The 15255-nt window shown below is 38.0% G+C and overlaps 1 protein-coding gene across 1 annotated transcript in view; it reads left to right on the forward strand.

Annotated features, from left to right (window-relative positions):
• Positions 1–15255, forward strand: part of PCDH15 (protocadherin related 15) — an 833394-nt gene that overhangs the window by 349699 nt on the left and 468440 nt on the right. The window contains 1 exon segment of the mRNA XM_042960326.1: positions 15091–15210. Within this exon segment, the coding sequence (XP_042816260.1) occupies positions 15091–15210 (120 nt within the window).

A 15255-nucleotide genomic window follows, 5' to 3' on the forward strand; every position in this document is an offset into this window, starting at 1 on the left:
CACTTGCAAGCACGCTTTCTCACTTTCAAAATAAATACATAAAACTTAAAATAATAAAAAAAAAATAAGGTTTTCAGAAAGACTGAGGAGTATGTAAGACCAGTAATACAAACAGTATTAGTACTAATTTGAAAAACAGTTACCCTTACTTGTTGGGTCTAAATTATTGTTCTGGTTCATAGTTCAGTAAAAGAATGATGTGCTAACAGAATGTTAGAGAGAATGGGGCACCATGTTTTGAATTGTCAAACTGAGGTGGTGATTTCAGGAAGGGGCTGTGCTTCTTATCTGTGTGATCACAGAAAATTGAATAATTTCCAATAGGTTTGGTTTCCTGGATGGAAGAGATAATAGTGTATTTGGGATAGTTTACTGAAGACGAAAGGATACGGAGGAGGTAAGGCCAAGCCTCCAATTCTGGAGATGCTCTGTGAATTCATGGAATGGTCGGAAGGGTGTGATGGCCAACTACTTCGTTAGATCCTGCACTCCCCACATTCGTGAGGTCATGCTTCCCCAAATTTAATTTTCAATGTAAAATACACATGATTATTTTCACTATGAAACATTTCTTTTTTTTTAAAATGTTTTATTTATTTTTGAGAGAGCACGAGTGAGGGAGGAGCAGAGAGAGAGGGAGACACAGAATCCGAAGCAGGCTCCGGGCTCCGAGCTGACAGCGGGGCTCTGAGCCCGATGGGGGGCTCAAACTCACAAACTGTTGAGATCATGACCTGAGCCAAAGCTGGACACTCAACCAACTGAGCCACCCAGGCACCCCTGAAACATTTCTTTTTTGCTGAAATGTTTTATTAAATTTATTTTTATTTTTACCACATTTTTAGGTTAATAACTATATAGCTTATACCCTTTACTTTTAGATTTTGTTTTGTTTTGATTTGTTTTAGAGAGAGAATGCATGTGAGTGGAGGAGGGGCAGACAGAGAGGGAGAGAGAGAATCTTAAGCAGGCTCCATGCTCAGCAGGGAGCCAGACTTGGGACTCAATCCCACAACCCTGGGATCATGACCTAACCTGAAATCAAGAGTCAAAAACTCTGGGTACCTGTGTGGCTCAGTTGGTTAAGTGTCTGACTTCTGCTCAGGTCATGATCTCATGGTCCGTGAGTTCGAGCCCTGCATCAGGCTCTGTGCTGACAGCTCAGAGCCTGGAGCCTACTTCTGATTCTGTGTCCCCCTCTCTCTCTGCCCCTCCCCCATTCATGCTCTGTCTCTCTCTGTCTCTCAAAAATGAATAAATGTTAAAAAAATTAAAAATAAAAGAATCAAAAACTCAACCAACTGACCCACCAAGGCCCCTTATACTTATTCCTTATACTTATCTTATACCTTATACTTATTCTAATTATGTCGCTACTACTCATATTTCTTAAACTATGGGGAAAATAATAGACTAATTAAAAAAATGAGAAAGACTGAATCCCATGTAACACTGAGACTAATAAATACAGTTTTAAAATTTATCTTATTCACTTTCCTTATGATATGGTTTTCAACTTCAAATCAACAAAGATTCTCTCTTTCACTTTGTTTAAATTTTGTGAGATTAATAACCTTGAAAACTCCCTTTAATGCATTATGGCAGGGACACTAAAATACCTTATTTATGACTAATAACTATAAAATATAAAGTAGGTTGAGGGATGGTGATGGCATAACATCAGATTTGGACTGTAAGAAAAGGAGATATATATATATATATATATACACACACACACACACACACACATATATGTCATTTATGTATTATATATATATTATATATTTTATATAATATATATGTCCTATATATATATATGTGTATATATATATATATATATCCTTTTTATATATATATATGAAACTTTTTCTATAGAATGCCTGTATATTCATGAAGAATTATAAAAAGTGACATGATGACCAACATACCAAGATGACCATCTTGCCCAACTACATGTATAATAGTTTACATACCATAGAAGGTATTTCATATTAGCTGGTATCATATGCTGGTTAATTAGGATTTTTATTTTATTTTATATTAAATGCCATTACACATTTTTCTTCTGACATTGTATAGTACTTTTCTTCAACAATACCTGTTAAGTTAATGTGCTCATTAATTTTTTTTTAATTGGTTTCGGGGCACCTGGGTGGCTCAGTTGGTTAATTAAGCTCCTGACTTGGGCTGAGGTCATGTAGTCACAGTTTGAGGCTTCGAGCCCCGTGTCGGGCTCTGTGCTGACAGCTCAGTGCCTGGAGTCTGCTTGGGATTCTGTGTCTCCCTCTCTCTCTGCCCCTTTGCTGCATCACACTCTGTCTCTGTCTGTCTTAAAAATAAATGAACAGCAAAAAAAAATTGCTTTCTAAATGTTTTAAAGATTAAGTTAATGATTAAAAACATTTTAATGTTCATACCTATCAGAAACTAGCAGCTGAATTCGGACAAATTAAACCATAGAAAAGTATGAGAATCTCTTGCTCTCTCTTTTGTTTCTTCTTTCACCTTCAGGTGTACCTTATTTAATGTTTTGGCTGAGAATTGTTCCAAATATATACTTTATGAATATAAAAATTAAATGTAAAGGAACACAGCTTTATTATTTTAAAAATATTTTTCATATAATAAATGATATACTCAAGTCTTGGATTTTGTTATGAAAGTGCCTATGGATATGGTCTGTTTTACGATCATATTTTCTATTATTTATTTAAACAATATCAGAACTTTTTACACCTAAATAACATTTTAATAGAAGTAATGGAGTGCCCACATCACCAACATCCAATTTCCTGTATTGTTAACAGCTTTTATTAGTATCGGACATCTTTAACAACAGTGAAATACAATTATTAACTAAAATCCATATTTATTTGGATGTCGTTAGTTTTTACCTAATGTCCTTATTGTAGTTCCAGGTTTCTAGGATGTCATATTATTTTATTTTAGGCATCATATCTCTTTTAGTCTTCTCTAGACTTTGGTACTTTTATTGTTTTTGATGACCTTGACGGTTTTGAGGAGTACCAATCAGATACTTTCTTTCTAGTAGTTAGATGATTGATAGATAGATAGATAGATAGATAGATGATAGATAGGTGATAGATGATAGATAATAGATGCATGTGTCTATATATTGCTTATGTGTATATATGCCATATAGTCATATGCATAATATATATTGTATATCATATATAGGTCTATAGACCCTTTTTAATTTTTGCTTATTTTCCCAATAAAATCCTCTATAGGTCAAAAACCTTACCTAAGATCAAACGTTGCATTTCGTTACATGGCTTTGAGGTCTCCATCTCAGCTCCTTAGTATTCCCTTGCCGTTAATGACTTTAATTGTCAAGAGTAGGGCAGTTTATAGACTATTTCTCAATTTGCATTTACGTGATACCTCTTCATGATTATAAATTTTGTTCAGAAATACCACAAAGATAATAGGTGTTTTTCATAGGACATAACAAAAGAGACACACACCATCAATGTGTCCTGTTACTGATAAGGGTGGCTTCTTCAGACATTTGCCTAACATTTTTATTAGTGATTTGTGAAACACTGATTTGCTGAAAAACCGTTGATGAAATGCACATCACTGTGGTCGGGTACTGCTACTTCTCTTTGCCCCTTGAGCATTTGTTGAGTGCTTCTTTAGGCATTATGCAATAAACTAGCAATGAAGGTTTGATTATGAGTGAAAAGGTGAGTATACTGAAATGATAATTTGGGAATTTATGAAATAATCTGCTTGCTGAGAATGTACCTGTTTTCAATGGCAATCATAATATGAGTTCTCTGAAATGCAGACACTAGCTTCGTTGAATTCTTTGTCTTTCCATAAGATATCTCAAGACTATTTTTCCTTAGGGCCAAACATAATTTATCTTTGATGAAATACATAACCTAAATTGCATCATTTCAGATTATCTGTGTGTTGAGTTCTGGTATGTGCCACATTGTGTTTATTTCCTCTTTCATTTCTCCTTTACTCCAAAGTTTATTAATAGCAGATTATGAAATTTCTGAAATAATGTATTTCACAGTGCCTGGGAATTTATACTCTGAAGTCAGACAGTCTGTGTTGTGGTCCTGATCTACCAAGCAGTAGAATTATGACATCAAGAAGAAGTTCTTTGGGGCGCCTGGGTGGCTCAGCTGGTTAAGCGTCCAACTTCACTCAGGTCATGATCTCACAGTACGTGAGTCCGAGCCCCGCCTCGGGCTCTGTGCTGACAGCTCGGAGCCTGGAGCCTGTTTCAGATTCTGTCTCTCTCTCTCTCTCTCTGCCCCTCACCTGCTCACACTCTCTCAAGCATAAATAAACATTAAAATTTTTTTTTACATAAAAAGAAAGAAGTTCTTTGCCTGTGATTCCTCAACTATAAAATAAGTATAACAACAAAAAATAATGTTACAAAGTTGTTTAAAGGACGAAAAGAGATAATACTTTTGAAATACTTAGTATAGGTTCTGGCCATCGTTTCTTGTGGTTCACTTTGCCTTGGAACTATGCTTCAAACAAAGTTATGTATTTGAAAATCAAGATGTCTTGACAAATGAAATGCAAAATGTAAATCTGTAAACTGGCAGTAATTAGTAGAACAACACTGACAAAGCCAGATTTTTCTCACAATGGTGAAATGACATCAACTCTGAATGTATTCCATTTGGGCGGTCACTGTCCTGATCAAATTCCTAGTCTTGTGCTCTTCTTTCACATTTCATCATGGCAGCATCCTCTGCTTCCATTAATACATGTATTTTTAGACACCTATTCTTATCAGTCATTTTACTGGATCTAAGAGCACAGATGGTGTCCTTGAGGAAGCATAAGAGTGAGATTTTGTCTGTATTTAAGAATTTTTACCACATTTTATATATGTATTCCTTATATTTTCTGGATATAACGTGATTTTTAAAATTTATATATTTTATATATTGGAAAATACCATATATACATACACACACACACACACACATATGACATGTATATAAAATATATATGAAACGCTCATGTATTGGAAACTTGATAAATATCTTCAACTATTCAAGGAATAAAAAAAAAATGACTGGACCTTCAGAGCCATGCCCGTGCATAGAATTTCTTTGAATAGACAGCACTGGCATGTAATTCACAGCACACAAAAGCTCCCAGAGAAGAAGACTAAGCCTCAGTTCCTTTCACTGGTCCCCGTTTTCCTCCTCCAGGGAATTAGGCACATTCTCTCTGGGAAAAGGAAGACAAGCAATAAAAGAAAAAAGAGAAGGAGAATAAGGGACAGGAAAGAATCACATAAAATATATATTCTCTACTTTAAACATGGAAATGGGTTTCAGCTGTTTTAAAGGATTCAAGTATCCAGCTATTCAAGAAATTTCAAATTTAGCAAGGTCATACATATACATGTACATTCTCTCTGTGTGTTTGTATGTATAGATAAACATGCATAAATTCAATTTAAGCTTACTTGCTTAAATTTGCTTTAGTTTTTAGTGAAGATGAATAGAGTTAATTATCACTCTAATAATAAATCCTCTTACTTTGAAGATACTTATCTACATGAATTTGCCTTTAATGATTTCTTCAGAGGAAGCACTTTTCAATAGTAATTATGTGGCTTTCATGACCAAAATAGGGAATCCAGATTCTACACACAGGTGCGAAAACAATATGATGTTAAAGGGAACATGAAGAACATACATAATGTTTTTCTAACTCTTTTTTCTTTGCAAGGTAACTTCCACTGAATTTGAATGCAGGAATGTGTGTTATTTGCAGTTCTGGAAAGTTTTAAGATACACTTCACATAGACCTTTGATTTGGATAAATGTTTGAATAAGACAAATATTCTATTAATGAGTTAATATAACACCAACGCAATTGTCACAGAAACAGTGATTATAATAAGCTTTCGATACATAAGCAGAGACTCAGAGACTATGTGATTTAATCATCCTAAGAAAAGGCTGAAGTCCTCAACAATGTGAAGCCGTGTACAAATTCATTACTACACTCCGTTTGTACAGGCTCTCTTGGTTTTTAAATAGATCGCTGCTCTAAAGCATTACTTCCAAGGCAGGGTGACTTTCAAGAAAGATCATACAATTATTTTATCTGAGGAGGAAGTTAAAGGAAGAATAACAACCAAAGAATGAATGGCTTCTAATTTGGAGAGATGACAGTGATGGAAGAGAATCTTCAGACCATCCAAGTGTAATTGAGGAGACCCTGAAAATCCGTGCAGGCACAAGAAGATAGCAGCTCATCATTTTAAAATAGGTCCATTTTCAAGGACCACATAAATGAGAGAGCAGGGATTTCTAACACCGTGCAAACACTACAGCTTATCTTCAAAGGATCATGAAGTATGATCAAAGCACCGGAAGACTGTCCGGACCCCGGTGCAGATAAGTCAACGCCCATTCAGAGTGCTGAGGCGGGTACCGCCCTGGGTGCATTAGAACATGGAGGCCGACCCTCACCTCTGCAAAATCAACCTGCTGTACCTCAGGGACAGAACTTGGTATTTTCACTGGTACTAATTTTAGCCAGTTTGGTGGGCATTGAGTCATGTTCCATTGGTGTTTTAATTAGGATTTCCTGATGCCTAATGAAAGTCTGCACTTTTTATGTGTTTATTGGCCACAAGCTTACGCTCTTTTTTGTGGATTTTCTATTCAAGTGTCTGTCATTTGCTTGTTGTATTGTAGAAGTTCTTTATATGTTCCGAACATAATTTCCTTGCTGCATATACATACTGAAAGGATCTCCACCACTTTTTTCTTTATATTTTTACTTTCTTATTAGTGGTAATAGATAGGGGTTCTTATTTTTAATGTAGTACAATTTATCCATATTTTTCATGGTTTTTTTCATATTTCTTATTTAATATTTGCCGATTGTAATATCTCGAAGATAGGATCTTGTTTTCTAAACTGTATCTTATAATTTGCAAGTTTTATTTCAATTTTTGATTTAAATTCTGGTTATTTGACATACATGGCAAAATTGGTTTCAGGTGTAGAGTTCAGTGGCTCCTCACTCTTGTGATTTGTATTTTTATAGATACGATCGGCACATGATATAGTAATCTCAGACGTACAGTGAAATGATTTGGTGTACGTGCATATTTGAAATGATCACCACAATAGGTCTAGGCAACAGTCATCACACATAGACTTAGACTTTTTCTGTGTGTGGTGAGAACTTTGTAGATCTACTTGCTCAGCAAGTTTCACACATGTAACACCGTGTTGTTCACTAGTCATCACTCTGTGCACTGCACTCCCGGGCTTACCTCTCTTAAGGCTCGAGCTTTGCACCTTCTGTACCTTTTGACTGCCTTCATCCAGGGGGTGTGAAAACACACACACCACATTCATACCTCTGGCAACCACCAGTCTGCTCTCTGTACCTATGAATTCATTGTGTGTATGTGTGTGTGTGTTGTTTTTTTTTTTTTTGAGGATTCTTGTTTATTTGTTTTTTTTAGATTCCACATATAAGTGAGATTATATGGTGCTTTCTTCTACTTATTTCATTTAATGTAATTCCCCCAAAGTCCATCTGTGTTGTGCAAATGGCAAGGTTTCCTTCTTTTCTACGGCTGAGTGATTCTCTCTTACATATATACGTAGATACAGTTATAGTCATAGGTGTAGATATAGATAGATACAGATATGCACATATGCATACCTATATACATGCACACACATACTTTACTATAATATGTATCATAAAAGATGCATGTTACTCCATTGTGTGAGTACATTTGTATATCATATTTTTGTATCCATTTATCTACCAATGGACACTTAGGTTTTCCTGTGTCTTAGCTGTTGTAAATATTGCTGCAATGAGCATGGAGTTGCATTTATCTTTGAGTTAGTGCTTTCATTACTTTTGGATAAATACCCCAAAGTAGTATTACTGGATCATAGGGTAATTCTATCTCTAATATTTTTAGAAACCTCCTTACTATTTTCTACAGTGGCTGCACAAATTTATCTTCCTATCCACAGTGCATAAGGCCACCTGGAACTTAGATTTGTGGTTTTGGTGTGTTTATTTTAAGTAGGCTTCACTCCTAGCACAGAGCCCAATGCGGGGCTTGAACTCACGACCCTGAGACATAACCCGGCTAAAATCAAAAGTGGGACACTCAACCTACTGAGCCACTGACATGTTCCAGAATTTTGTATTATGTAGGCTGTGAAGTATGAATTGGTATCATTTTTTTTCCATATGTATCTTTTTTTTTTTTAAGATTTAATTTTATTATTTATTTATTGAGACAGAGAGAGTGCAAGTGGGGAGGTGGGGGGAGAGAATCTTAAGCAGGCTCCACACTAAGTGTGGAGCCTGGGATCATGACCTGAACTGAAATGAAGAGTGGGAAGCTCAACCAACTGAGCCACCCAGCGCTCCCCCCCCCATATGGATTTCTAATTAACATAGCACCATTTATTGAAGGGATCATTGAATTCACAACCACTGTTGTCTTTTTCCATGAATCAGGTAACTACCTAGAGGGATTGTTTTTGGACGTGATATACTGCCCTCTGGTATATTTGTTTACTCTCAAGCCAATACCACAGTATCTCAGTTTCTGAGATTTGTATTAAAGTCTAGAAACTGGGTATTGTTAGTCTTCCAACTTAGTTCTCCTCCTCCTCCTCCTCCTGCTCCTCTTCTTCCTCCGTCTCCTCCCTCTTCCTCTGTTTTTTTTTTTCTTTCAAGTAGACTTCACACCCAGCGTGGAGCCCAACGCTTGGTTTGAACTCACAACCCGGAGATCAAGACCTGAGCTGAGATTAAGAGTTAGATGATTAACTGACTGAGCCACCCAGGCTCCCCCAAACTTAGTTCTTCTTTAAGACAACTTAAAATTTTAGAATCAAATTTCCACATCTATTGATAAATTTGTAAAGGACTGACAACTTTACCTTATTGCTAAGACAAATTTATTGACACAGCATATCTTTCCATTGATTTAATTTTTTATTAAACAATGAAAATACAGATCTAAAATGTTCCTCATAAGAGCTTTAATCCAATTTTGACATTCATAGGCAGGAAACAGTTTCAGAAGAATGGGGATCATGGAGCTAAGTGGACACAGATGATACCCAATCCTGCCTCAGCTTCTGGTAGATTGAGACTTTTAGTCACGCTGCTAATACATTACTAGTGTTGCTTGTCATGTACGGCCAATCTTCATTACCACTGATTCTGTAATTGCAACTTTGCCTAGTTGCTCAAATTTATTTATGAGTCCAAATTCAATAATGCCCAAACTTCTGTGGTCATTCACAAACGTGCACAAAGGGATGAAGAATTAGGATCACCCCCTGTGGACACTTCTAACTAAAGCCAAACAAGGTAACACTGTGCCCATTGTTTCACCTCTCACTATAAACAAGTATCCTTTTTTGTGGTCTAACTAGTGCCACATTGTTTACACCTGTGTACCCTCTGTTGGTGACTTTGCTGTTTAAGATGGCCCCCGAGTGTAGCGCTTCCATGCCGTGTAGCAATCCTAGGCCAAGAAGGCAGTAATGTACCTTCTGGAAAGAATATGTGTGTTAGACAAGTTTTATTCAGGCATCAGTTATGGTGCTGCTGGCTGTAAGCTAAGTGGTAGTGACTCAAACATACATATTAAATAAGGCGTCTTTAAACAGTAGCACACATGAAGCAAGGTTATATATAGATTGGTTGATGAAAGTGTTGTGACCAGAGCCTTGCAGGAAGCTAAACTTGTGTCCCTCCCCACCCCCCCCCAGGGGTGTAATAACCCTGTATTCTCTCTAGAAGCAATGGCTCAGTATTTGTTAATTCAGTGTTCACAGTGACTTTATAGAATAAGATTACCATGGGTAATGAGAATCAGTTTTATTTACATGAAACCATGAATGCAATGCTTCTGTGGGGAAATACTGCAAATAAGATTGCATGTGAGGACAAATCTCTCTTTGGAGCACTGTTCATAATGTTTAGGTTAGCTTCACTACCATGGATCATGAGATACACAGACGGTTAACTGAGAACTGTTCATTTTTTATTTTCACATTCTAATTTATCTTATGCATCTTCTTGAAATACTGAATTTTCTTGCTTTGATTTTCTTTAACTTTTACATTTGCACGTATCTGTGCATTTTCTGTATTTCCCAGTAGCTGTACAATCATCTGTGGGAAAAGATATGAACTAAATAAGTAAGTGATGCCCTCAGGCAGCTGCCCAAGCCAATGATCATCCCATGCATAGAATGCCCTTCAGAAAACCAAATGTATATTTCTGAGACTTGCTGAAATGTTAACACAGAACATGCCCATCTGCATGGCAGATGTGCCCTGAAAACCGTTAATAATAATGTATAGGGCAATGTAGTTTTGTAATAAACAGCCTGTCATGTTTCAACCGCTACATCATATTCAGAAATTTACAAAGCACCACTGTGTGGTTTGACATTTATGAAGTGTGTGTGTGTGTGTGTGTGTGTGTGTGTGTGTGCGCGGATATATGCTTTCTTCTACTGGGTATAGATATAATGAACAAAATCTGTGCTGAAAACTTATAGTGTTTAAAACCATGTCGCGTGTCCCAACTCCCTTTTGCTTGTTAGCAGCTAGTGAACCCTCTCACTGGAACCTCTTCATCTCTCCAGACCTTGCTTGTTAGCACAGAATGCCATGCCTTCTTTTTTCTTAGCTGTTTTTCTTATGTTAGCTTTCAACATTCCTAACACTTGCCTGTATCTGAACAGGCCAACCATGTGAGCAGTAGACCACAGATACAAGTGTGCAGGCTGCATTTTACCCCTGTGTGTCTGCGGGGGAAATTTGGAAATGAGGAGAAGATGTGCCAACATCTTTGGCCTGGACATACAAGTATGGAAGAGAACAGAACTCACCAGTCAACGCAAATGCTGAATGAATGACGTGGCATACTTCTGAGTCCTTTGCTCTCCACAAGTAAATACCACATTTTCAAAGTTGGAGTGAAAGTCTTTCTGATCCTTACTGAAATTGTAAACACAGACAGCACCCGAACCAAATGTGGTGCAGAAATCTGCTGCTGTTATAATAATGCTTTCCATTCCATTTCCAAGGCGCTAATTCTCCTTTTAAGAAGAGCTTATGTGGCTCAGTAGGTTGAAGAGCCAACTGTTGATTTTGGCTCAGGTCATGATCCCTGGGTCACGGGATCGAGCCCCACATCGAGATTCATGCTGAGCCTGGAGTCTGCTTGGGATATTCTCTCTCTCTCTCTCTCTCTCTCTCTCTCTCTCTCTCTCTCTTTCTCTCTCTTTCTCTCTCTCTCTCTCTCTCTCTCTCTCTCTCTCTCTCTCTCTGCCCTGCTTCTGTGCACGTGCATGCTCTATCTCAAAAACAGAAGAGCTTATGTAAGTAATGAATCACTAAATTCCACTCCTGAAACCAATATTACATTATGTGCTAGATAACTAGAATTTAAATAAAAAAAATTAAGTAATATGTCAAGAAACATGAATAGCAATACATTATATTGAGAAAAAATGAAAATAAATAAATAAAATGAGCTTAAAATTCTATTTAGATAGAGGTCATTCGTAACTTTGATATCATTATGGCAATGGTAAGATTGATTCTCTATGTATACAACTAGGCAACTGTTTCTCTTTTATTTTCCATCCAAACACATAAACTAGTAGAATTTATTGTATAATCATATTTCAAGGAATTATATATAATTATATATAATTTCAAGGAATTATAAAAGTATATATGGTCACATAAATTCTATTGGGGCCAGGTATGTGCAGCACCCCAAAATAATCTTAAGTCCTAAAACGAGCATGATTGAAATTAAATTACTTTTTCGACCAACCTTAAATTACCACCATAAACAAATGCATGGTAAGTCCTTTTACATGTAGTCTAACAACCATCTTTGTTGGACTTTGTCACTGAATGTATTTTTATAAAGGCAACCAAGAAAATAACGTGGGGTTTATTTCGAATGACTAGCTATTAAAAATTATACCTCCTTATAAATTTTTATTTTTATATTTTAAATTTTATGTATTTAGTTTTGCATGAGAGAGAGTGAGCAGGAGAGGGGCAGAGGGAGGGAGAGAGACAGAATCCCAAGTAGGATCTATGCTCAGCATGAAACCTGACACGGAGCTAGATTCCAGGACCCCCTGGGATCATAACCTGAGCCAAAATCAAGAGTTGGACGCTCAACCAACTGAGCCACAAGAAGCCCAGTGATGTTTCCATCTAAAGGAAACATGTTGGGGCGCCTGGGTGGCGCAGTCGGTTAAGCGTCCGACTTCAGCCAGGTCACGATCTCGCGGTCCGTGAGTTCGAGCCCCGCGTCAGGCTCTGGGCTGATGGCTCGGAGCCTGGAGCCTGTTTCCGATTCTGTGTCTCCCTCTCTCTCTGCCCCTCCCCCGTTCATGCTCTGTCTCCCTCTGTCCCAAAAATAAATAAAAAACGTTGAAAAAAAATTAAAAAAAAAATAAATAAAGGAAACATGTTAGTGAGGAAGAGGAAAAATATTAATTGGTCGTAGTACATTAAGGCACCATAGCAATTTTGTGTTGCCTTTTTTGAGTCTCAAAAACATTTGGATAGCTGGAGAAAAATACAGATCTTTTCACGGTTAGGGTCTTTGAAGTAACATCCTTCAAGTCATCCATTCCAAACAAATACTATATAGAATATTTATTTCTAGAAACTCAATCTTGAAAAGTCTGGGTAATAGATAATGTTGAGATTTAGAGAATATTATGCTTTATTTTCTCCTTGACTAAAAATAGTTCTTTTCATATAAAACTGCCATCCCATCACTTACACGAATCATCAGGGAGGTTTCATTTGCATCTTGGATTCTGAGATTCCAATGTGAGCTTAGGTGTTTTTGTTTTTGCTTTTTTTTTTACGTGGATAGATAATACTTCAAACTTTACATCTAGTCAACTTGAATTTCTATTATTAAACCAGCATGGAGAAAACTGTCAACCTGTCTACATAATGTAAAATTTCCAAAAGAAAATAATGTCACTGTATAGTAAAAATGCACTGAATGTTAGATAACTTGTTACATTATCAGGTGAGAGAGTCCTAAGGTTTTTCTCTTGTCTGTTTTACTTTTTTGTTTGTTTTACTTCTAAATAACTTTGATGTGGTGCTGTGGGTTGAAGTCACCATGTTTCATAATGTACAGGTGACTAATTAACTGATTGTGTTCAAACTTCTTCCTTCAGTTTAAAAACACTGGGGCACCTGGCTGGCACAGTCAGTTAAGTGTCTGAGTCTTGGGTTCAGCTCAGGACATGATCTCACAGTCTGTGGGTTTGAGCCCCGCATCAGGCTCTGTGCTAACATCAGGGAGCCTGCTTGGGATTCTCTGTCTCCCTCTCTTTCTGCCCCTCTCCTGCTTGTGTCCTCTCTCTCTCTCTCTCTCTCTCTCTCTCTCTCTCTCTCACACACACACACACACACACACACAAAATAAATAAATAACATAAAAAAACATGTTAAAAAATAAAAACTAATTGGTTTTAGTAATAGTGAATTGGTATAAGCAGTCAGTGTTCTGGCACGTTGTCCTCAGTGCGTACTGACTGGGCTGGCAGGGCTGATGACACACGAAGGCTGTGATTGTTCCAGAACATACTCGCTGTGTAGCTCTCGCTCCCCGGCCACCAGCCCACTCGCTGGTGTGAGGGTCTCCAACATCGGGCATGTGGGCCCAGTTCCTTGACCTCCTGTTCCTTCCCCTCAGTAGGGATGCTGTGCCCGTGGCTTCGGGACATGAGGGACCCTGTCTACCATGAGTATATTCTGTTTGGCCCCTCTAATTCATAGTTCAATTCTCTAGAATCTATTGCTGACCTTAGGACCAAGACATTTCGTATAAAATGAGAATATTAGAAGACCATATTCCATGATGGCAAGAATTTGTTGGGGCTGAGTTGCAGCTACCAGTTCACAGAATGTATGTGCCTCTCCGTTCACCCCCAAGGCCATCAGGCTTCTCTCATTTCCGTGACCTGTGGATCCCCATACAGATTTGGATCCGTACCCACTGAAAACAGAAATAAATGAGTTAACTCCCTTTTTTTTTCTCAATCTCTGATACAATTTCTCCATGAAAGAATCCCATTGAACAACTACCAAGACATATCTAAAAATAAAAATACAAAAAAGTAAAAGCCTCTGCTCTGTAGAGGCAAAGAGGTCTGTTTATTGACAAAATTCATTTACACATTATTTCAGTGCGGTGATGAAGGACATAAAGTAATAAATGAAAGCACAACAAGAAGGTCTCCTAACTCAGATGCCCATCAGAGAATGCTCTGTTGGGTGCAGCCTAGGAGTGGGTGATACCTAATTAAGTCGAAATGTAAGTAATGAGTAGGATTCCAGCGAAAACCTGAGGACTGGAAGGTCTGGACATAGGAATGCACTCCCTGTACTGAGGTACCCCACAGGTCATGGAAAATGACAGCGAATCCCTGGGTTTCATCCAACATGAAAATACACGGCCGTGTTGCCAACACCCTGCAAGGACAGAAGAAGCCGTCAGCCCCCTCCCTCCTCTGATGGGCCAGGCACCACTGTCCCCAGCCTCTCGTCCTCAGATTTCCACAGGCGTGTTGTTTCATTGGTGTCTCTGAACGGGTTTTTGATTTTAATGTAAAGTCGCTAACTCTTTCGTACAATTTAAATTCCAGCTTGTCGATAACTTAATGCATCGAGGTTTTTTATTTAAGGAGGAACGGCAGATACATTTTCTCCACAGGGCCTAAGATGTTAATGGTGATAGATTGGTCCACAAGTGCTCCCGCTGAATGAGGGCCTTTTATTTTCCACCCAAAGCAGGGACCGTGATGATGGAAATTGCAGCCTTTGCGAGAACTCCCATGTAAGGTTTGCAAGTGTTGTCTTGAAACGCTTCAGGTCTCTGGCGGTGGACAGCTGCCTCCTGTATTCCTTTGTGTGACAAGAGGCTGGGTGGGTGCTGGGACACTTCTGCTGTGCCCTGGATGAATGAGAAGTGACCGTGTCTTTCTCGTTTTACTTTCAGCTCACTCCGGTTGGCACCACAATATTTACAGGGTTTTCAGGAGACAATGGAGCTACAGACATAGATGATGGACCAAACGGGCAGATAGAATACGTCATCCAGTACAATCCGGAGGACCCGGTATGTGAGCCCCCACCTGCAGTGTGGACTCTCTGAGGGGTGTTT

This window comes from Panthera tigris, chromosome D2 (assembly GCF_018350195.1).
Source record: "Panthera tigris isolate Pti1 chromosome D2, P.tigris_Pti1_mat1.1, whole genome shotgun sequence".
Lineage (NCBI taxonomy): Eukaryota > Metazoa > Chordata > Mammalia > Carnivora > Felidae > Panthera > Panthera tigris.